The 24,287-nt window shown below is 44.6% G+C and overlaps 1 protein-coding gene across 2 annotated transcripts in view; it reads left to right on the plus strand.

Annotated features, from left to right (window-relative positions):
- USP48 (ubiquitin specific peptidase 48) overlaps positions 1-24,287 on the plus strand; it is a 782,973-nt gene that overhangs the window by 505,707 nt on the left and 252,979 nt on the right. For both annotated transcript variants that reach the window (XM_085608904.1, XM_085608905.1), the window contains exon 17: positions 18,924-19,046. In XM_085608904.1, the coding sequence (XP_085465030.1) occupies positions 18,924-19,046 (123 nt within the window). The remainder of the gene's footprint in view (positions 1-18,923; positions 19,047-24,287) is intronic.

Here is a 24,287-nt window from a genome sequence, read left to right on the forward strand (position 1 = left end):
GTGGTTGCGCAAGCCAATAATACCTGCCATCTTTGAAGTGGTATGTGAATATACAGTTTAAACCACATGGAATAGAGAGCTAAGAAAATGCACAGGGATGATGGAAGCTAGTCTTAGGAGGTATAAACTCAGGGCTTTAGGTATTTAAAAGACCGAAAAACAGTCTCTGTGGATGGAAAAAGCAACATGAACTTCAAAGTACAACAACATGCTTTCCATAAGGCAACTATTACCTGGTATCAGAAAAGAGGACCGACTTTTACAGGCTGGGAGATTAATTAGAATCATTGCTAAACTCAGATACAGTACAAATATGAGTTTAACCCCACAAAGTGGAGAATTACTGTGCAGACTCTGATAAACTAGGTATATTTGATAGAGACACCTAGCCTCGGAGTCCTTATTTTAAAATCACCAGCAGGGGCCAGCCTGCATCAGGACATTTTTGCAGCAGTACCTCTGCTGGTTGGTAGAGGGCATCGAGTGACTCTGCAGTGGCTTAGTCTCCCGAATGTGACGTCAATGGAGTCCATATAAGACCCCCCCTCCCAGTTGCACTGACATCAGTTCCTTCTTTTCCGCTGTAGCAATGCGGAACCGAACTGCAGTTCCTCTGTACGAATAACCATTTGACCCACATCAGTGTCTGATCTAGCCCACAAAGTGCAAGGTAGGGACGCCAGAGCGACGTCCTCATTGATAAGGCAAGATCCATCAACTATTGAATAGTTGTTATTAAGATTAACACGTACACCTTCTGGGGAACAGCATATCGTAGCACGAAAATATTTTAGCATATCAATACCTACAATGGTATCTGGAGTGTTAAGGGAGAGTAAGAATGGACATGTTGCAGTGAATCTATCTAGTCCGAATTCAAGTGGCTGTGATAGTGGGCTAGGTGTAGATGTTCCATCGAACCCTATTGATGATATCAATGTGCCAAACAGGGGAGCCCTAGAAACCAGTCTTTTAAACGGGGCACTATGGGTAGCCACTGTATCCACCAGAAATCGATCAGTAGATCCCAAGACATTTGCGTCAATATAGGGACCCATTTGATCTACTGGCACCTCAACCGGTCCCACACCCTGTCCTAGGCATCCCTATGCATAATCGGAATCTGCGGGTGTATCAGCAAAATAATAAGTCATTTGGTACTGATGTCGTTTGTCAAAAGTATTAGGATACTTCGGTCCTTGTTCAACTGCCTCAAACCGGGGGTGAGCACCTGCACCACCCCTGCTCCCTACATTCCATGGGCGCCCTCCCATACCTCCCCGTCCTCGCTGATATTGTTGGCCTTGCAAAACAGGGCACTCAGAACGCCAATGCCCAGTCTCCTTACAATAGGCACACTGGTCAGGAGACAAATTTGCCCGAAGGACCGGGTTCGCTCCAGGTTCATGCGCTTTACGTCCACCTCTCCTAAATGGAGGACCATACGCTTGAGCCATCAAGACTTTCGTTTTCAAATCCTTAACCTTCCCTTCGCTTCTAGTTCCTGTCGCTCATAATATTGTGCCATTGTCAAAAGGGAAACTGGGGAGGACGTAGTCCAATCACTTTCACTAGCTTTAAGGTGGCTAGATATTTCTGGTAACATATTAGCAACAAATTTATCAACAAACAGATGTTTACCCGTTTCATCGGTCAGGGACTGGCCACTAAAGTCAAGGAATGTGTCTTCAAATCTGGAATAGAAATCAGAAACAGACTTATCCTTTTTCTGCTTACAAGACGCTATCGTAGTCCAATCTATTTTCTTAGGGGGTATGAGAGTCTTCAATTTAGTCACAATAGCTTTAGGAAGATCTAATATCTCCTGTAGGGGCTTCTGGGCAGGTGTCCTGTTCGCCTCTATTCCTTCTAATCTTTCCCAAGTTTCACCAAATGCCACAGCGTTATTAATTTTACGGATTGTTCTCCACATATCAGGGGGCAAAATAAGCCCAAAGAACATATCTATGTCCGCTAAGGTCATAGTACAAGAACTGATGGCTCCTTTCTCCTTCTCATAGAAGGCGGCAGGATTTTTCTGAGGGTCGGGCAAGGCAGCCTTAAGGGCCATAACATCTGCTCGACTCCCAAGGAGTATAGACCCAATTATATAAAGAGTATCCCTTTGCATCATCGAAACTCTTATCATCCCTTGTTCCCGCACCCTTCGGGGGAACATTCAGAGGTGCGGCTTCACGCATTGGTCTCTTAGCAAGCTCACTACTACTAGGATTATCCGCGTCCACCAGAACATCTGTTTTCTCTATCTGAGAGTTATCTGTTTCTACGCCTTTGTGCTGCTTTTTAGCTAATTCTTGTTCCTTTTGCATTTTTAATGTGTCATCCCGTAGTTTAACCGCTCATCTAATTGTATCAAGTATGTTTTTGAAAGAGTAAGTCCCATCTCCTAACTGCTTATAATCTGCATTCAAGTCTTTTAGGCCTAGTTTGTCAGAGATATGTTGGCAATTATATAATACACCCCAACAGAACTTTTCTTTAAAAAAAAATATAACTGTGTTTGCGTCTTCTCAAGCCTGAACTGTATTTGTGAGGATCGTCGCTGTAGTAGCCCGGCAAGATTCCTCTCTAGCACTGCCCTTCAATGTCTCTTTATCTGCGCTGGACAGAGTAGAGCGAGTCTGCCGCATGGATCGCTGATCTTTGTCCATATCTTTTGAGGTGGAGAGCTCCTCATCAGAAGCACCACGCTCAGGGGCACAAGTAACGGGGGATTTATACGGGGGGCCGCTCTAGTATGATTCAATTGTCATGAAGCGCATCAAGTATTGGATAGACAGGACGTCTAATAGGGTACTGGCCATTTACCTGCAATCGGCGTTCTCTATCTTTCTTTTCTATTCCTTCCTACATTTCATTATCTCGTAATTCAACACATTGCTGATATATCGTCTTCCGCTGTTCTTTCTTCGCTATAGCTGCCACTTTCTTCATTCTCTCTCGCACTTCCTTATCCCACATACGCAAACAATCAAACATATCCTGCCTACTCTTTCTTTTGAACGGACTCTGTTCCACGTACTGAACCTTCTTAAAATCAAATGACCCATTCACTGGCCACTGTAGGTCGGGTTCTTTCTTTGTGTATTTGTTCCACAATGAGCCATACATTATGGGACAAATACCATATTTTATATACATATCTCTATTCGGCGTCCCTTCTGAAGGAGCCGGCTGACTTTGTTCCAAAACATTTCCTGCACTGCAACAGCAGCACCACTTACGAATTTTACTAAGAGAAGGCTTGTTTTAACAAATATATGTAAAATATTACTATCCAAGCAAGCTTCAGAAGGAGAAAAATCCCCACAATACCTGCCTTCAGTCTTTGCAAAGAATGAATACCAAAACCAAACCAAACAATCAAGAGTGACCTTACCAAACAGAAGTCTTCAACTCCCACCTGCCGATCTCTGGTTGACCTATTGGTCACTGCAAATTCGCCAAAGAAGCCCCTGTCGAGACCGGCCACCACCCGGAGGGTCAAGTCAAGAAAACCGGAAATTCACGTTGGCTGCAAAGACAAAGGTCTTCTCATGCAGTGCACGTCCTCAGTGATTATTTCAATCTTCCGTCAAGACCACTCCTTCATACGGCCTTGTCTCCGATGGGACCCCACGTGCTGGGTGCTAATTGTGGAAATGTACCCCTGTGAGGGAACACTGGTGCAGGGTCACCCTCTCGTCCACGGTTCCGAAGACTTAACAAAAGAGAGATCGGCACTGGAGTGAAGTGAAACAAGCAAAGTTTATTAAACACCCATGAGCGGGACCGCGTCTGATCAACACCCTAAAGTGTTGTGGGAGGAAGCACCTTGAATACAAAAACCATCCTCCTTATATACTGGTGTTGCAGTGTAATCGCATGGAAAGGAAAACTGAAAGAAACAAGTTTAAGCACAGAAATAGCTATAGGCAAACAAGGGCAGATGGGTGACCAGGTGGTCAGCAGATGAGGAGGGAGAGTAAGAATGTTTATGGCGGCAATAAGCAATTATTTGATAACATCTGAGACCAGGTGCATCGGCAGCTGCAGCCCTCCAGCACATACACCAGATTGACCATGTCAGAGAGGTCAGCTTAAAGTTGAGGACACAGGCTGGGTGAAAAGGCGAGCAGCAGAGAAATAAATGAATACGATAGAAACTAAATGGACGCGACAGTAGAAATGGCTGCCGCTTATGCTAACATAGAATTTACACTTTTCCAGAAGGTGAGTTCCTCTGTGCAGGATATGCCTAAATAGAGTTTCGGTCGTACTGGATTTACAGCTTCCTTCTGTGGAATTATCAACAGACTCTTTGATTGGCGTTCTACGTCCTGACCAGTCTAACGTTGAGTCTGTACTTCCTTATAGTGATTGCCTTGCTGGGTGCTTGTGCTAAACCTGAAATGGGGCTCCCTATGGATCGCTCTGTTTCTCAGACATTTCCTGGCCATGGGGGATCCTCCTGTCTCCTTAGACATCCCACTAGTAGGAGCTTTGTGGCTCAGGCTACTTTGCCACCCAAAATATTGATTTCCTCTCTCCTGTTCCTCTGGAAAGAGGCCAGGAAATGTGACGCTTGTGGTAGGCGTATTTTCTCCTCCTCTAGCTCTCCCCTGCGCTCTCCTAACATTTCTTCTGCCCTTGCCCGCTTCTCCCACATGCCGAGACTCAGTGGTACACCGCTTGCCCTCCCTTCTGGAAGAAGCCTGGAATGCTTTTCTTCCCCTGGTACGAGATGGGCAACAAGCTGACACTCTTAGCATCTGCTGGTGGTATAGATACAACTGATGCTGTTGGTTGGGCTATGCCTCTTCCATAGCTGTACAAAGAGTCTTAACTCTTTTTTGTACCTGAGTTGTCGGAGACAGTTGTTTCCCCTTGTTTTGACTGGTGTTCACCTTCATAAGGTAGCATGTGCTCTCCCTTCCAGGGTTGCACCCTGTGTGGTGTCCCTGCTTTCTGCAGGTACTTTTCTTTTCATTTATGCTGTCAGTGACAGCTTTTGTTTCCAGCCATCCGGAACATGTCTTGCTTTGCGGTTTTGTTAGTTTGTTCTTGCAACTTTCTTTTTGCCGCTTGATTTTTCCTACCCGAATAAGTCCTCTGTGGCAGGTATTCTGTTGATGTTGTGCTGATGCACTATAGCCTTGTTCCCCGTTTTCGGTGACCCTATTTTGTGTGCCTTGGAGGCGTTTTGTAATCTGTTTATGCACTTAGTATCCCTTTTAGGGACTTTGATTGCATCTTTTATGTGCCTCCTCAATATCAATGAGACTGGTACCAGTGGTAGGCACACTCTTGACTTGGTTAACTTTCATTCCAGCCTTCGATCCTCTTTGGTGTGAACCTTCTCTTTGTTCGGTTTTACTCTGTGGGGCACATGGATTTTGTCCTACTCATATTGTGTTCCTATTGGTTCGGGTCTAGATTCCGCAACTCCTTCTCTCTAATGCCCTTATGGATCTGCATCTTTTTGGCGTAATATTTCGAATTGCTTCTGGGCACTGCTTTGTTAGGTGGACCCTTAACGTGCTCCTGATGCTGTTTATATTTAGTGGTCTGGTGTTCTCATATGTGTTTTTACCCTTTGGTGTTCTACCTATCTACTTTGGGTACGCCCGCTACCGTTGCCTCCAACGGGGAGTTTTATACATATCCGCCATCACACCATGGAGTAGCTGTGTCTTTCAGTTCTCTTCATCGGGGATACCAGTCTCCTTGATTGTTTGGATTCTTGTCTGGTATCCTTATCTCACAAGATGCTGGGTTTCCCTTTCTTTCCTGTCTCTTCCTCCCTCCACTCCCGCCTTTATGGCTTCCCTTTTTCTACGGGAGACGTTCCATTTAAACCCCCTTCTTTGGTGTGGGTGTTTCATTACTTTCTCTTGGGGAATATCTTATCTTTCCTCAAGTTTCCATGAAGTGTTGGTCAGGTTTGTTACTTGTTCCCCAGCTTCTATACGTTGGACAATGTGTGATTGTCATATTCCACTATCTGTAGCCTATAGTTTCTGCCAACCCTTCATTTCCTTTGGCGGTCTTCTCCTTTTTCATGTTGGACTTTCACATGCTGTTCATTCTTTGCTTCTCCTGCTACCGCCTGCTGGCATCCTTCCTCAGGTGGTCGCATTGGTTCTTGAACGGTTGCCATTGTTTTTCTGTAGTGGGCGATGCCTTTCACTTTCTACTCTTATGTGGCAGTGTGTTGCGGTTTCCCAGCTTTGTCTTTCTGTCTCCACCTCAGTTACTGTTGTAACCTCTTCTTTTATGACGGTAAACTGCATTATTATGTCCTTCCTTGGATACCTCTGTTCTTGATATGTCCCTCGTTACTTCACTTCTCGTCTTCCTGCTCACTGGCGGAGGATGTGGGTTACCTTCGGAGGAGTGGATGTACTTTTGCTGTACCCTGTATGACTTCTGTGCCTACTGGAATTTCTATGTTTTTTATATGCCTATTGTAGGAAAGTAGGATCTGCTTTCATGGTTATCCCCACTTTCTGCTGGTGTCATTCTGTTTTCTGACTAGTCTGACTGAAATCCTGCTAATCAGGACCCCAGTTACTGTGCTTTCTCCCTAAATTTGACTTTGGTAAGTACTTTGGGTACCTTCCCAATTGGCTACTGTTGTACCCTTGTAAGTCCCTAGTATATGGTACTCCCAGGGCATAGGTACACCAGGGGTTTCCCATGGGCTGCAGCATGTATTATGCCAGCCATGAGAGACTACTCAAACTGTGACTACAGGCCTTCCTGTGCAGACTGTGAGGCTATTTATTGCCAGCACCAAAATCAGTCGTGTTTGGTATCAAACATGTTGGAATCCTACCACAACACCAATTCCAGTTTTGCATGTAGGATCCATGTACTGGGGGGCTCCACTAGGGAGCCCCCCCTGTATTCCCTGTACCAGCCTTTCAAGGTCTACCAGCAAGCTAGTGCTGCTGCCAACCACAGACCTGATTCTGCCCCTCTGCTGCTGAGCTTAGCTCGAGCAGGGGAAGGTAAAACAAAAGGTTTCTGCTCTGGCGCGAAACTGGACAAACGACATGGGAGTAACCTCTACTCTGTCCAGCCCCTCTGGGAGGAACCCCTGAATTGGCCCAACCCTTCTTGGGGTACTTAAGGGCTTACCTGTGGGTAGCTCTTCAGATTCGTTGTGGGACAAGATTCATATCCGAACCACTTCCACTTGCACCTTGGACTTCGTCTGGAATCGAGACTGCAACAAGGAAGACTCCAGCTGCTCCTGGTCTCCTCTTCATGCCAGTCTTTTGCGTCATATGTTCATGTGCTTCATCCAGGTTCTTCTCCAGGCCTGTGGGCATCAAAGACACCTGAAGAAATCTCCCTTGGAGTAAAAGAGTCACTCCCCTGCATCTACAGGCACCACAACAAAGCTGACCAGTCTGCTGCTCCTGAGGTTCCACGGACTCCGGAAGGCTCAGCAACACAGGTTGTGGTTCTGCAACTCCCTCGAGACTTGCACTGTCTTGACGCCAGCATCCCTTGTCGGAACCACTGGAACAGAAGCCCTGTGCACCGCATAGACTTGTCGTTGAAAATGCTTCTTGACTCTGTCATCCAGAGATCTTCAGGCTACAAGAAGCTCCAGCATCCCCTGCTACCAAGATCTTTGTCCTCACCCATCCTCTGCATCGTGGGCCTGCATCCTTGGTGAGCTGCTCGAGGTCCTCTTGCGACTCCTGTGCCTTCGGCCTGTGGGTCCTCTTGAGCGTCTTCTTTGGCTTCAGTGGGCTCCCCTTCTTGCTCTGGTCCTGCTCTGGCTCTCCTCCATTTGGTGAGTCCCGACACTGCACATTCGTTTACCACGTCTGTTCCTGCTGCCAAGGCCGGTTGGGGCTCCCGCCGGACACCAATCCCCTGGTTCTCGACTTCCAACGTGGGACAGCTCCTGAACTTCTCCTGGTCTTCCTCTGTGTCGCCTGGTCCTCAAAGCGGCAGCAACAAGGTCACCGTCAACTCCCCTGCCTCTTCCGTCATCAGTGGTCATTTGCCCTCGTCTCCTGGTCACTCTTGTGTGGCATAGACTCTGTCCCCTCTGCTTGCAGATATTTCTCTTCAAGAATCCATTCTTGGGTTCCACCAGACTCTTTCACCTTCTTCACCAACGATATCTTCACTGTAGTCCTCCGTTGTGGTGTACGGTGGTTTCAAATGTAACTTCGCGCCTATGCACCCGGCTTCCCTGGTGTAGGTATCCTGGTATCCACAGGTGGGGTGACTCGCCAACCTTCCCTCTTCCACACGGTTTCTTCAGGGTCCATTGGGAAGGGTACTTCTTCTTCAAAACAGCAACTATAACTTCCCCATTGACTTGCATTGAGTACACAGCTGTGTTTCCACTCTGCACACAGCCTCCGTGGGGTTCCTGGCTGGATACCTTGGGTGGTTCCTTGAGTCCTCATCTCTTCAGAGTCTTCTGGGTCAAGTCTCGACTTCGGTCGCAGTTTGCATTCCACTTCTTTAGTGTATGGTTTGGTCTCCCCTCGAGACCACTGTGTATTTGTGCTTAGATACGTGTTTCCTTTTGAAATATTGTGTGTATTGTGATCATATCTCTGGGTAGGAGATATGCCAATATGTTAGTGAGTGTGTATAATAAATATAACTTTTTTTTATAACTACACTGTGTGGTTCTTTTGAGTTTAACCTGCACTATATGATTAGTTCTGGTAAAACAAGCTGCTAAACACTCCTTCTGGACTAAGCCTGATGGCTGCTCTCCACAGCTACCACTTAGAGAGCTTTCTATGGTTATCTAAGGCCACTAAAATCTCACCATAAGGGTTATCTGGATTAGTACAGGGTGCTTCACTTAAATAACTGTACACCATATTCTAAGCCAGCCTCCTACATTCCTATTTATCCTTGTATATATTTATCTTTAGATAGCTCTGCATGCATATATCTATCTCTTGAATGGATCTCTTGTAGTATCTTTTACCTTGGGTATATATATGTGTATGTTTTGCCCATATGCTAGTCTGGCCTTCTATACGTTGTACGTGTGATGCATTTTACCTACACCCTTCTTCGTGAACTGGTTCAACCTTCTTGGTTGTACTTATCTGTTTCCTTCCTTCTCTTCAGTGAACGTCTCCTGTTACATATTTTCGGAGGGTGCTCTATGTAGCTTCAAGGTTCTGAATGGAAGAACTTCTTCCTTACCATTCTTCTTGTTTTCCTATCGGCACTCTTCCGCATTCATTGTTCTCTTTCTCCATCATTCTATCATTGGAGGTCTGTTTTTTCCTACTCTGTTTCTCAGGATAGTTTCCTCGCCGATAGATGGGTGCTCTTTATTCGTTGTATGTGTTGCTGCTGTGGCTGAGCATGCAGTTTATGCTCCTTCCATTGGTTTTGAGCTTGGGCTCTATGGACTATTGTTCTCGGTCTCCTTGCGGTCCCCGATCTTTGGTTGCATCCACCTTTGGGGCTGCCTCTTTTTATGGTTCTAATCCATGTTTCACACAGTCTTATAGCTTTCTACTCCCTTCAGACTTCCAGTGGTCCTTCTTGGAGATCGGTCCTTTCGGTGAGCATCTTGTTTCACCTATCATTTTTGGTTGGTCTGGTCCCTTTCTCTCTTGGACCTGCTTCTCCTATTTTGGGATCTTTGGTGTGGTCAGTTCGCAGCCTCTCCTCTAAGAATGGCATTACTTGGGTATTTCATTCTAAGATGAGGAATCTGAGGCTAAATGTCTCTATCCAATGGACAATTTGCTTACCTTCGTGTAACAAGCGGGGTTGTTGCTATGGTTCAGATTGCGGTAAAGGAATAAAGAAAGGTCCACTCTTTCTTGTCTTTAATGTGGTTTATTTTACATCATAGACCCGTATGTCTCAAGTTGTCAGAGTTCAATAAAAGAAAACTAAAATAAGGGCCGATAATTCCTCTTATGCAGTTCTTGTTCCGGTATAGAAGCTACCGTCTCCTTCTGATTCTTCCTATTCTTTTCTCCAGCAGACACTCTCGAAATAAAAGCAGAGAATAGGGGCATGTATTAGGGCCAATGCGTATGCCTGACAAGGGGGAACGGGAGTGAGGGACCACCAGTGCCCTTCAGTCGTCTAAAGACGTGTGCTCGTGTAGATAAGGAAAGAAAAAACACCTGGAAGCTTAAAAGTAGAGGCGGACACTCTACTGACCGGATCTCTCCCTCCTCCCGACCCAACCCGCTCCCGTACCTGGGAGAGCCACGCTCCTCCGGGAGCATGGCTGGCCGTAGCGTCTTGACGTTGGCCTCTTGGCTCGCCGGTTCTCCAGGTTCCCTCCAGGTATCGATCTCGTTGCAGGGATTCTTCTTCGGGCGTCTCTGGTGTCTTCTCCGTGGCGCACCAGGGAACCTCTTGCTCTCCTCTTCCGGGTTTATGACGCTCACTCCCTCGTCCCTGCGGTTCAGTGATTGGCCTAGGGGGAGTGACGTCAGTCCTTTGGGCGGGGCTGTCAACAAAAGGATCTCCCTTAAAGGTGCCGTCCTCATCCAAGGGGATATCGCCATCCCGGGAAGTACTTGGCTCATAAATCCAGTTGCCCGTCTATAAATAAAGGAGAGGATCTTGTTCAGAGGGCACAGTCCACCAGTCCGGGTTAGGCTCATTCCCCACGCTTCCCTCTTGGTTGTCTTGCGGGGTTGCGGATTTGCGACACTTCGGTAATGCCTTATCGCTCGTGACTTCTTTCTAAGCAGACTGTATCTGCCAACCACATTCAGGGAACGCCGAAGATAGAGACGCTTTGCGCTCAGCTTTATACACAGAGTTTATTTCCTTGACATATCTCATCAGACACATTAGACCTTCAGGCTCAGTAGCGGTGTAGGAGGGGCCCTGCCCCAGATAGACTTTGGAGGGCACGGTGCTTCCCTCTGACAGAGGCCTTGCATTTCGTTCCTGGACCTCCGCGACTTATTATTCCCTGGTCGAACATTCTCCTCACTTTGAGCTGAATACTTTCTAGCCCAGCTCTAGGGTTATCCTCCCCGGACTTTGATGCAGAGACCTCATTCTATCTTGGAGTTGTTATACTGACGTGAATTCATACCAGATGCTGACACTTGGAGTCAGTACGGACTATGTATCTACGCTGAAGGCTGTTTTTTAACGGAGCCCTGGATTTTATTTCTTGCTAGATACACCATCTTCTTCCCCCATACCACCGTGTCATACAGTTTGGATCGCATCTTGTTTTGTGCCCTGAAGGTGGCGGCTAGACTTTAGCCCATCACTGAAATGCGCATCAGCACCTTGTTTGACAGGAACCACTCAAGTGGTATATGTAAAAGAGCTAAAGAGGAGAAAGTGATCTAGCGTGCCTTTTTTCCACTGTTTCATGGACATAGCAAAATCAATACCTCTGAACAAATGATAATGTATACGACATTATCTGGGTATTAGTTGTTTATCATGATATCTTAGCTAACACCTGGTAGGTAACACCTAACACCTCATCGTCTTAAAGTGTTCTCTTTTGCCCAAATTCCAGATTGTACATTATACCACTGCTCTTTTCATTAGAGGCTCCTGTCTATGTATATGCAAAAAAAGAAATATTTTACGTGCGATTTTGTTAGTGAGATAGAAGTGTGGAAGTGAATACAGTATGCTTGATTGTTAAGATTGTGTTAGGATGCAACTGATATGAGGATGTTTTATTGTTTTTCTGCCGCGATTAATTTATCCTGGGGGACACGCCACTAGTCGCATTCTTATATTTTTTCTTGTGGACGCAATTGGATAGGATATATTCATGTAATTATGCCAATTGTTTTGTTTCAGAACACGTATAAAAAAAAAAAACTTTAAAATTGTATAAAACATTTAGAAACTGCTTTGAAAAAATATTTTTTGTATTATCTACTATGAATGTTTCTTCATATAGGTGCATTCTCAGGTGCTCGCTTTATCATTCACTCTGCTCCTCATTTGAGAGATGTGCCGTTAGCAATTTAGACGATTTGCGCTCAGCTTTAAAACATAGGCTGGTGACACCCTTTTTCCCTTCTAGTGTAGGGTCCCACTCTTAGCCTTATCGGGTGGAGACAGGATCTAGCCGCAGATTCCTTATCTACCTTCTCATCCTCCCCACTCTGCAAACTGAGGGTCCTGTTGTCTCTAAGATCCTCTATTTGCATATTGATAAAGTTCTTTCCATCTGTACTTGTTGTTTCAAGATTTTTCCCTTTTTAGCACACATTTTCCAGAGACTGTTTCTCTAAGGGGCTCTGCGTTGTTGGCGTGAAAATAGTCACAAAAGCAACTACTGTCAGCGCGTCGGGGGAGGGTTTATATGGACTCTGTTAACGTTACATTCGGGAGACGATGTTGCTGTGGAGTTGCTCTAAGCCCTCTACCGACGTGCAGAGGTACTGCTGAAAACATTTCCAGATCCAGTCTGGCGCCTGGTGAGTTATCTGAGATAAGGAATCTGTGGCTAGATCCTGCCTCTTCCAGATAAAGTGTTACCAAAGGGAAGTAACTTGTCCTTTTTGGTATGGTATTCCCTTTTCCCTTTTATCTGACAGTTTTTCTGCCTTCTCCGAGCAGGTTTGCAGGGGAGTGTGATAAAAGTAGGCAGGAGGCTATTGTAAGGGGGGGATGAGGTTAGGAAAGGAAATTAGGAGGGCAAAGGAGGAAGTAGAGAATATTTGCATGTAATGTTCCCCCAGTGCCTGGTCTGAGGATCGGCAGTGGTTATGGAAAGGAACCGAGCTACAAAGCAGCCTTTTCCCACAGTGATTACCTGCTGGAGTTTCTGTCATTCCAAAACAGATCATGCCACTCTTCAGGTGCCTGTGGTTGGAAGAAAAGGCAGGAGTCTCCTGTACTGTAAAGAGAAAGGTATCATGAGACAGAAGAAGAATACAGGCTTCCCACCAGGGTGCCTAACACCTGACAAAAAATTAAAGGTGTGCTCTGATTAATCAGCAACCTAAAGGCTGATTGGTAATCTCTTTATGGCTTTAATTGACAGATTTATTTGAGGCTTCTTGGTGACAAAGATTGATTCTTTTTAGGAGGTAATGTAAAGGTGTTATAAGATGAGTTCTGGAATGTGTCCTTCTAATGCAAACATTAAAAAAAAAAGATTTGCTTTAGGTACCGTTTGATGGTGTATTACTAAAAATATATGGCCTAGATTTGCTAACACATTGCACTGGGTTTGCTTCACTTTTGTGACACAAGGCTGGTGCAAAATGTTGGGTGGGATTTACTTTCCATTGCAAATCCCGGTTTGCATTGGAAAGTTACCTCAAGTAACACAAAGTAGTACTATGCGCTACTTTGCATCAAGGAGCCATACCATGGGTGGTTTATGAGCTTTCCGTTCTACCACCCATGGCTTTTGATGCAACCCCTATCAACCAACATTGGTAGACATTGATTTGCGTCAAAAGCTTATGCCTCCTCAAGACAGGTGTGACAGTGGAGCGACTTTTAAAAGAATCCAAATTTTTCTATCTTTGCATGTGTGCTACACTGCACAGCCATATACAAAGGGGGAAAAGCATTAAAGCATAGTTTTTGAACTGGAAGTGTACCCTTGCTCCGAAAAGGAAAACTGCAAAGGAGAAGCCACCCTTGAAGAGCAAATGAGGGAACACTTGGGAGAGGGCTGCCCTATTGGTAGGTAGGCAGGCTGGCACTTGGGCCGGAGATGGGAAACCAGTTACCAAATCAGTTTTCCAGGGGCATGTAGCCACACTTTTGGATTGGGCTAGGGAGATCTGTACGCAAACAGAGGGATCCTGCGATCTTGAGAATGGGCAGAATGGTGCATCCCGAGATAGCCAAATGCAACACTTGCAAGAAGTAGTCATTAAATGGGAGGGAACCTGGTAGCACCATTAGCTACCAACCATACCCTATCCTGAGGGCAGGGCATTTTCTAAGCCTAAAATGGGCACCCCTAACAGCCAAAACTCAGATTTCTCGTTGGACTGGAGAAGAGGACCAAAACCCTGCCCTGCTGCACCAAGTATCTGGCAAAGAGAGGCTTCACCAACATGGACTGAACCTGGTGGCTAGCAAGGTAGAAGCGGCTGTACCTGCTCAGACCTGGTCGTGGAGAAGTTGTTTCCAGGCCTAGCCGAAGCAAGAGACTTCCAAGGATCAGTTGGCTGACCTCTTGTTCACAGCACAGGGCAACAACAGCTGAATACAGGGCAACAACAGCTAAAGAAGTCTGCTGGGGCAAGTTGATAGCCCAGATCTTTGCATCGCCGCCATGCAACACCTGACTCCGGGAGCCGACGCTCGAAATTCCACCCAAGTCTGCTGGACTCTGGAGAGTCATCGAGGTGCATCTTGGTCACCCAGAAGACGGGTTATTACCCAGGATTGGATTTGGCTGTAACCGTGAAACCGGGTGACTGGTAGCCCAGTGTCTACTGGAGTTTAACTAGGACCGATAGGACTTCGAGGCACGTCGATCCTTGTGGCCAGAACCACCTGCCCCGTCCGTGGGCTTGGGAGTAGCAGCAAAAAGTGCCCCGTCATTCTCATCACATCCACAGCATCCTTGAGCATCTTCTGCATCCTGTATCCCTTGCATCAGGACCACATCCATAGAACCCTATGGCAAGGTGATAAGTGTCTGGAACTCGCTGAAGACTGCTCCGTCCTTCAAGATAACTGTTTCTGTGGACCTTTCTTGTCCCCTTAACGGCTCCCTGCTGGAATTAGTAGCCCTAAGTAACTGAAAGTAACTGCATTGATACTTACCTAAATTTCACCTGAAAACGTTTGTAAGTTTCAAATTTGTTGGATTTGCCAATGTTTGTTTGCTATTAAGTGAAAAGGTTTATATTTACTATACCTTGTAAAATCTGTATCACCAGAACCCCCCAGTGGATCTTTTTCGTTTTGATATCTAAGAGCATATAAAAATACAGTCTAATTTTATAAATTGATGATGTATTTCTTGAGTGTCTTGTGTACTTCTACAATCGTTTTGGTGCTGGTTAAATGCTTAACATTTGTTCCTTTGTGTAAGCCTAACTGTTCAGAGCCACAGCTACCCAGGGTTGAGCTAAAGGTTTCACAAATGAAACCTACTGGCCATAAAGAGGTTAGTAAGTGTATTAGCCAGTGAGGTTGCACAACCTCACCATATAATACAGCCCATATCCTCACCACCACCTACTGATGCTGGAGAGCTATTTCAAGGGACCAGAGCCACTCTAGCCTAGGAAAATTGGAAGATTCACAAGGTGAGAAATCTGCTGCTAGAGTACATGCCAGAAAGATTGTTATGAAAGAGAAGTCACTTTTTCTTCAGTTTTTGGCAGCATTTGTGTTTTAGAAGAAATAACCTGAACTAATAAAGGAACAAAAGTGGTCCTTCACTTTAACACTTTTATTGACCCTTCAGTTATTTTCCACTTTATTTTGAACAGTGGCAATTTTCCTTCACTGATAACAGCGTTCATTAATATGTAATCTAACATATATGGAAATTACATTTGAGTAGTGGTATTCTGAAGTTACAATGGATGTGTATGTTTAAGATCTCTGGTTATTGTATTGTGCGTTTTACCTAATGCACCCTGTTTTTGAAAAACCTGAAAGAAGTAGCATATTATTTGATATTATTTGATTACATTAATTGGCAGTTAACCACAGCAGTTTGGGCCCGAGGAACCAAAGCTTTAGATTGAAAGTAAGTCCTACCAATATCACCTGTTACCTTCTTTGCTTCTTTTAGCTTGTGTGTTTTTTTTAGGTCTCGCCTAGCGAACGCAGCGCAGCTGCTTCGCTTGGCGAGACTCTATTGTTGTCGCTTTCATTCGCGAAGTGAGACAAACCATGTGCGCACCCGGACAGGCGATGGGCACGCGCATGGCGTCTCCTTTGTAGTGATAGGAGCTTTCACACGCTCCCACCCAGCGCTTGATTTATTAGCTCTTGCAAGCATTCACCGCCGGAGCAGGATTTAATTGATCCTTTGATCCGTAGGGCATTTATTAGCTCTTGTTATGTTAACTTGACAGCATTCTACCACATGTAATTTATGCGGTGTGCAATTGTGCAGGTTGAAATATCTCGTACGAGTGCAGCTGCACTGCAAAACCTCTTTTTCCACAAAGAGATGCACATTCCCCTTGGATTTAAAACTACCTTGCAAATTCAAAAATGTTATTGGTTGAATCATGGAGCCTGAAGACCGGGTAAATGTACATCATTACATACGATTTGCGCAAAGTAACTATTTAATTTCGGTTTTACTATATAGTAAACTGGGCACTCATGTGGGTCAAGTGAATGGCTTAACGCTTACACTTGACCATTCAATGGGAGCGCGGCCCTCTGATTTGTTGCTAAAATTGTGTGATGCAAAACTTGCCTCTAAAAACTTGAGATGCGATTAGCATGTGAGTGAGCCGGAAGAGGGTGGTACTGCTGTGAGAAGAGGGTGGTACTGCTGTGCTAAGAGTTAATGGCCACCGCCCCCTATCGGCACTTCCACAGTAGTGAGAGACGTTCTTTCAGCTCACAAGATGCCATGCTTGAACAGTAAACATTTGCAGAACAGTTCCCTTCAGAATTCTGCAGCGCTCCAGAATCCGACTGCCACGCACAAGGAATTATGGATCCTTTTCAGGAATTACCAATCGGGGTCATTTCTCGTCAGATTGGACCAGTAGTTTGCAAAACTTCCAGAGGAAAAGCAAAACAGGCAAAATCTACCTGTGGAAAAATGATGCATGTTGTGTTGAGCCTATTCGTTGATAGTTTTGAAAAACTGCCTGTTTCATGAAATATCATAATTTTGCCATTTTGAGGGCTTTTGCACTACATAAGTTTTAGAAGTTCACAAAGTAGGAGCAATAATAAACCAATTCTAATAATTTCGAGTTAACTGGTATTTTTGACATTATGTTTTCCATATTTCATGACACTGTCCACTATATTGCTTCTGCGTTTCCGAACAAAAAATGAACCGAGGCCTAGCTGCAAAACATCAAGAAAGCACATTTTTCATATCAGCACACCAGTGACTAGGCATGTACTTTCCTGTTCGGCAGCAGCCTGATCCTTACATGTACTTTGTTTCAAGAGCCATAGTTTTGTAAAAAAGTGCCGGTCTACCTAAACCAAAAACTTCTGCTATATATAAAACTCGTTTTTCTTTTCTTCAGTGTTTTATGTCTGTTAACTATCAAAGGAAAGTGACGTTAATCCTATCTAGGAAGATAAGTCTGACGGTTTTCGGGGTGGGGGGGGTATCCTCCTGGCTAAATAGTTATAAACGTTAATTGTGAGAATGTTCACCTTCGTTTGAAATCATTCATAAATCTGCCAACAGCATTTCTTACTTCCTTTCATCTGCTTCTACAATCACATCCACTCTTCTTCACTCTAATACAAGTCTCTGATTTATCAGCAGCCTAGCCGGAGTCGCTTCAGTCATCAGATGAGATTAAAGTATTCATCCTGCCCTCTTATCTTCCCTCTCTGGGGCCTTATCCTCCTACGCTCATTACTGCCCACCAGCCCATTTTCTATCTGATACATGCCTTCCAGCACACCTCACTCATCCTGTTTTCCACCACAATCATTCTGATTTCCACCTCATCCATCCTGTTTTCCACCACACTCATCCTGTTTTCCACCACACTCATCCTGTTTTCCACCACAGTCATCCTGATTTCCACCACACTCATCCTGATTTCCACCACACTCATCCTGATTTCCACCGCATCCATCCTGTTTTCCACCACACTCATCCTGTTTTCCGCACACTCATCCTGTTTTCCACACACTCATCCTGTTTTCCACACACTCATCCTGTTTTCCACACACTCATCCTGTTTTCCACACACTCATCCTGTTTTCCACACACTCATCCTGTTTTCCACCACATTCATCCTGTTTTCTACCACATTCATCCTGATTTCCACCACATTCATCCTGATTTCCACCACACTCATTCTGATTTCCACCTCATCCATCCTGTTTTCCAAACACACAAGCAAGCACTTACAAATGAGTTCACTTTGCAGCTTCATTTTATATAACCTCCTTACCTTCTACACGCCAACCAGTGCCCTCTGCGATGGGAGCAGTTCCGCACTTATACAAACTTCTGTCTCATCACACTCTTTCTACAACACAACATTATCACTGCTTCACATGATGCACATAGTTAATGTGGAAAGGGGCAAAGGTGAATGTGGACCATCCATGGTGTAACTGTACAGCGCCACTTACGAAATTGACACTATCGTGCATCTTTCTGGAGTGGGATGTCACCTGTGGGAACTGGGTAGCACAATGGGGCTTTCCAGCTCTAAACTGCTGCTTAGGTATGCCTGGGGCACCCAACAGCACAATGCTGGAGATTACTGGAGAGAAAGAGAGAGAGTAGTTGAGGATAATTGCCAGGTCCCAGAGTGCAGGCCAATTGTGCTAGTGGTGCAGTTCAGTTACACCACTTGTGTTGCTGAATAATGGCAATTATGTCAGCATTGCTGCTCATTATGCCAGAGGCTCTGGTCATTTATAGCAGTGCCATGCGCGCTTCTCTGTGACAATGGCGGCGGCTGCTTTGAAATAAAATAGGTCTCGCATTTACACATGTTTGAGCTATTGGTATTGTAAATGACAATGCTTTTTATTTATTTGTTAATTATCATAACAGATAAATAAAAGGCATTGTCATTTACAATGCCAATTGCTTAAACTCTTGCAAATGCGAGACTTATTGCATTGCAAATGCTTGTTTAAAACAGTTGTCAGGTATTGTATGGTTGTTATAGGTATCATTTCATTTGGCTATATCTGTACAATATGGAAAGTACTCTTTTTTTAATTTTTTTTTTTTTTACAAGTCTCCTGTATGGAAAGTACTCTTACACATATTGTTTTAAAAAAAATCTTTTACCCAGATTTTGGAACGGGAAGGCGAGGAAAATGAAGCCCTGAATAAAATGATTGCCAATGATCACAAGATAGCATTGGCAAACGTGTTCCAGGACAAGAACAGACCTTCATTCGTAAATTGGCCTCAGGTACTCAAATTAATTATATTTGAAGGAAGTCGGCAGCTCGCAAAGAGAATATTGTAAAGTGAGTGAAGAAAGGATTGCATCAACAAGGCTTTCATTTTAAGGAAATCTATTGGTCATATGTGTTGGTACTCTGCACTAATGTCAGATTCTTCACAAATGTCTGTAAGGTTTCCCTGGTAATCTGTATTTATTGGATTTACACAGTTGCCACCCGGATTTACAGAATATATTTGATCCTGTATTACTCTGCTCCGTTTCTCTTTCTATAATTAATTGGCATAAGTTGGCTAAAATCTGAATGCAACGATGTTGCATGGAGCCTCTTCACCGTCACATTGAAAACTATACATTATATTTAAGTATTGTATAAGGATAGAAACATGTAAACATACTTGTTTTACTCACAGCATGCATTATTTACTTAGTGTCCCTGATGAAAGACCTGTTGTTAAGAAGGTCAACGCAAAGCTTTTCACCATTTCCATGAGTAGAAAGCCTTCCCGCCATTTTGTAAATAGTGTATTTCCCTAGCCTGCAGAACATAACACATGGGTTCTCATAAACATTTTCCCAGGGGCCTAAACGTTTGGTGGGTGGTGTGGCCGAGGGCTGCACTGATGCCAGCAAGCTGGTGGTCACGGTGTGTTTGAGGGAGAGGGGTAAAGTGTAGGGAAGGGAAGCATGTACATCTCTTAGCTGAACTGAAATGCACATTGTGGAACTAGAAAATCTGGGATCTATACCAGCTTCCCCACTTGAACAAACTGTGTGCTCCTAGGCAATTGTTTTATTTCACTTTCGCTTCTTTTTCTTCACTATCACAAAAGAGGACCTTGAAATGCAGAAATGTTCAGGATGTGTTATGTACAAAAGCTTCTCCTGTGTTTGATTTAATAAAACTATAATGTTTTTCATGTATAATAGCAACCCCTGCGCCCAGAAGGAGCACATAACAACTGACTTGTCTCTCAGTTCACTATTGGTATTGTTGTCATGCGGATTGGAGAGTGCATGAATGTTTCTAAATACATGTTTGAAAACTATCACTTTAAAAAAAAAATACTTCTCAATGCACTGACATAATCTGATTTACTGAGTTGAAACGTTTCTGCATGCTCATTAAATACACATTTTAAATTTTGAAGAGACTTTATCATGTTTTGATACATGTGCTGCAAGATGTCTTCATAAATGAAAAGTGTTCCTAAACTTAAGCGGTGCTGGACTCCCAACTTTTGCAGCGTGAATCCCTTACTGGATTCACATGCTGTGCATTATTCCGCCATCTAGTGGTTGGGTCTGAAATTGTCTTTGTTTTCTTTTTCGGTTTTGGTCGCTGTCGACCACCATTTAGTGCCGGGTACTGTCCCTTGTGTAACGTCAGATGGTATCCTGGAGGTCGACGTGCGTGGTAGCCATCTTCAGTTTTTTTCCCCGCCATTGGGTCTGGAAGCAAGTCGGGAAGCTCAGAAGAATTTTCAGATTTTTCCCAAGACATCAAGAAAACCGAAAAAAAGATCACCCCGAAGCTCATTTCTCATCGATGTCGTAATCAGAGATAAGATCACAGTTCCGGCGAAGCTCCGAGACAGATGCCACAGAGGACCTCATCGGTCCACAAATGGCAAGGTAGGGGACATGGAAAATACCCCTTTCAAGTTTTGTCCCAAGTGCCACCACAAATCCGCTCAACGTGATCCGCAAGACGTCTGTAACCTCTGCCTAACCGAAGACCACCAGGACAAAAACTGTGAGGCCTGCGTAGAGTTTCTGCTGAAAACTCTAAGAACACGCTATAAGCAGAGAGAGGCTCACTACACCATAATGTCGCAGGCAACGAACAAGACACCCCTCAGAGATCTGGGTTTCGCCAGCGACAATCGACGTACGAGGGATCGGACGTCCAAATTCAAGAAGGGGACTCCGAAAAGGCCCGCGCCCAGAAAAAGACGAGCGAGCCAACGAAGAAGACGGATAAGGTAAAACACCACACAAATCCGTCCGAACCGAAGGACCACGAACCCAAGGCAGACCCGACGCTGAGCAAAAAGGCCCTTGAAGGTCAGCCGCGATTGAAAGAGCCCCACGGAACCCAACCAAAGGTTACCAAGGAGGTAAATTTGCAGAAGACGCCGAAACATAGGGTCGAAGCTGAACTCACGAAGAAGAGCGACACACCGTCTAAGTCGTACACAGGCGCAAGCAAAAAGAGAAAATCCCTGGCCTCCGATGCCGAGAGAGCCCTCGTGGTCGAAAAGAAGAGAAAGAGACTTGAAGAGGTGATGGCGGCAATTTGTCAAAAGAAGAAAGAGTTTGACGAATCCCTAAAGGATTTTCGAATCCCCAAAACCCCAGTCTTCGAACCAAAGAACGCTCCGGTCACCGAACCAGAGAACATCGATGCGGAAGACGCCGAAGGAGGAGAAGATAATATCTTCGAATCACCTCCCACACCAGAACCTCGAGACGAAGACCCTGAGGAATACGAAAACTTCCTGACGAGGAGGAAATCTCCTAAAACTTAGAGGATACGTGGAACGAACTCGACACCAAAAGCTCCGAGGAAGAGATATGCAGCTATCCTCCGAGGGTTTCGCCTCCAGACGACCTAGCCTTTTATAATGGTATAGTCAAGAGGGCAGCAGACCGGTTTGGAGTCACCCTGGAGGAAGAGAAAGGAGACACATGTTTCCTATTAGAAACCGTGGCCCCTGCCACTAAAGGAGTTCAGTACCTACCTATGCTTCCCAGTATCCTGGATCAAGGCAGAGAAGCCTTCAAGAAACCAGCCTCAAGCAAGGGAATAACACCCAGAGTGGAGAAAAAATACAAAGCCTCCTCAAAGGACCCCAAGTACATCCAGGGGAACACGGTGCCAGACTCAATCATTGTCACCACAGCCAGAAGGAGAGCCAATACTGTCTCCAATACCGGGCCTCCGCCAGAAAAGGAGAGTAAAAGAATACACATGGTGGGAAGGAAGATGGAAAAAGAAGCAGCAACGCAATGGCGTATTGCTAATTCTAATGCCTTGCTAAATAGATATGGCCACCCTCAGTAGGAGGACATAGAAGAGCTTCTTAACAAGCTCCCTGAAGAAGACAAAAGGAGAGCAAAACCCATCATCAAGGAGGGCAAGAACGTAGCATACTTGCCTTAAGTCAGCTCTCGACGCAGCAGACACGGCCGGCAGGCAAATGTGCATAGGTACCATCCTGAGAAGACATGCCTGGATCAGGTTTCAAGCAGGAAGTTCAAACTTCCATCATCAACAGACCATTGACGGGAGACGCATTCTTCGGAAAAGAGGTCGATGAGTCTCTGCAACAGATTAAAAAAGATAATGAAACCGCAAGGGCGACGGGAGCCCTACAGCAGAGAGGTTTGTTTAAAAGAGGTGGTTTCAATAGGAAGAATTCAATTGGAAGAGGCGCATTTGGCCAGGGGCAACAAATGGCACAACAGTCCAAGTCAAGGCTCTGCACAGCAAACAAGGCAACAGTAAAGCTACCAAGGTTGGCAGCAACAGCAGAAGCAGCCTTTTCGAGCAAGAGGCAGAGGCCGAGGCCAAACCTCCAGAGGAAAGGGAAATGGGTCCAACAGACTCGTTTGCAAAAAAGGACTTGCACAAGAAGAATATCCTTTTACCTTAAACAATGGCAAAATATCACAACAGACAATTGGATACTACATTTGGTAAAATATGAGTATTGCATAGAGATGGCAAAGACACTTCCGGCAAACCCACCAAAAGGAAGAAAATTCCAGAAATCAGAACAAACATTGCTAAATTCAGAGATCAAAGAACTATCGCAAAAACAAGCAAAAGAATGTGTGCCAAAACAGGAGTGGTTCACAGGAGACTACTCCCCATATTTCCTGGTACCCAAACATGATCTGTCTCTAAGACCAATTCTGGACCTAAGGTTCATAAACAAGTTCATATTAACACAACGCTTCAAAATGTGTACACTGCAAGAAATAATCCCTCATATACGAAAAGGGGATTACATACCTACAAATTCATAAAGACAAGGTGATTTTAAAAACAAACCCACACTTCATACCTAAGATAGTATCAAAATACCACTTGGATCAAAATTATTCTCCTACCGATTTTCTTCAAAAATCCAAAGACTAAAGCAGAAAAAGTCTCCATACCCTGGATGTAAGGAGAGCGTTACTTTAATATTTACAAAAAACAGAACAAATACGCAAAACAATTGTTTGTCGCAAACGCTCAGACCAACACAAGATCACCAGTCACAAAGGCAACAATTGCATAATGGATAGTACAAACCATACAGTCATGTTATGCCTATGCCAAAAAAGAACTGATTATATGACCCACAGCTCACTCCATTAGAAAGGAAGGAGCAGCCGTAGCTTTCATAGCTAATGTACCCATTGACACTATTTGTGCAGCAGCAACATGAGCATCACCACACACCTTTACAAAGCATTACTATGCGGAAATACAAATTAGTAAGGAAGGCCAAATTGGACAGAATGTGCTTCAACAGCTGTTTGCAAAGTCTTCCTGTCAACACAGCCTCCCAACCTTGGGAGAAACCACTACGCAATCTAATGCACAGCATGTGAATCCAGAAAAGGATTCATGCTGCAAAGTGAAATGGTTACTTACCAGTAGGAGTAGTTTTGCAGCTTGAAGAATTTTCTGGATTCACATGCGACCCACCCAGCCTCCCCTACAAGGAATATGAACAGGTGGGAAAGCAAATGGCTACATCACTTATTTAATTACCATCTCAAGGACTACCAATAGAAAAGCAGAAAAAGTTAATCTGAAGATGGCTACCACGCACGTCGACCTCTGGGATACCGTCTGACGTCACACAAGGAACGTAGCAGGCACCAAAAGTGGTTGACAGCGACAAAAACAAAAAAAAACAAGGAAACAAGAAAACAAAGACCATTCCGGACCCAACCAGTAGATAACGGAGTAAATGCACAGCATGTGAATCCAGAAAATTCTTCCAGCTGTAAAACTACTCCTACAGGTAAGTAACCATTTTGTTACTTCCTTTCTTTAACTGCAATTAACCTTTAAATAAATGGTTGCCCGTTTAACATATTTCTTATGTTATTACTGAGCCTAGTAAACACCAGCTAGTGCTGCTGTTGATCAGGGGGCTGCACGTAATTTCATGGTGACATGCTGTTTATAGTAGAATATAATAAATAACAAAATGTTAATAAATACCATTAAGGTAAGCCACA

Source organism: Triturus cristatus, chromosome 1_2 (assembly GCF_964204655.1).
Source record: "Triturus cristatus chromosome 1_2, aTriCri1.1, whole genome shotgun sequence".
NCBI lineage: Eukaryota > Metazoa > Chordata > Amphibia > Caudata > Salamandridae > Triturus > Triturus cristatus.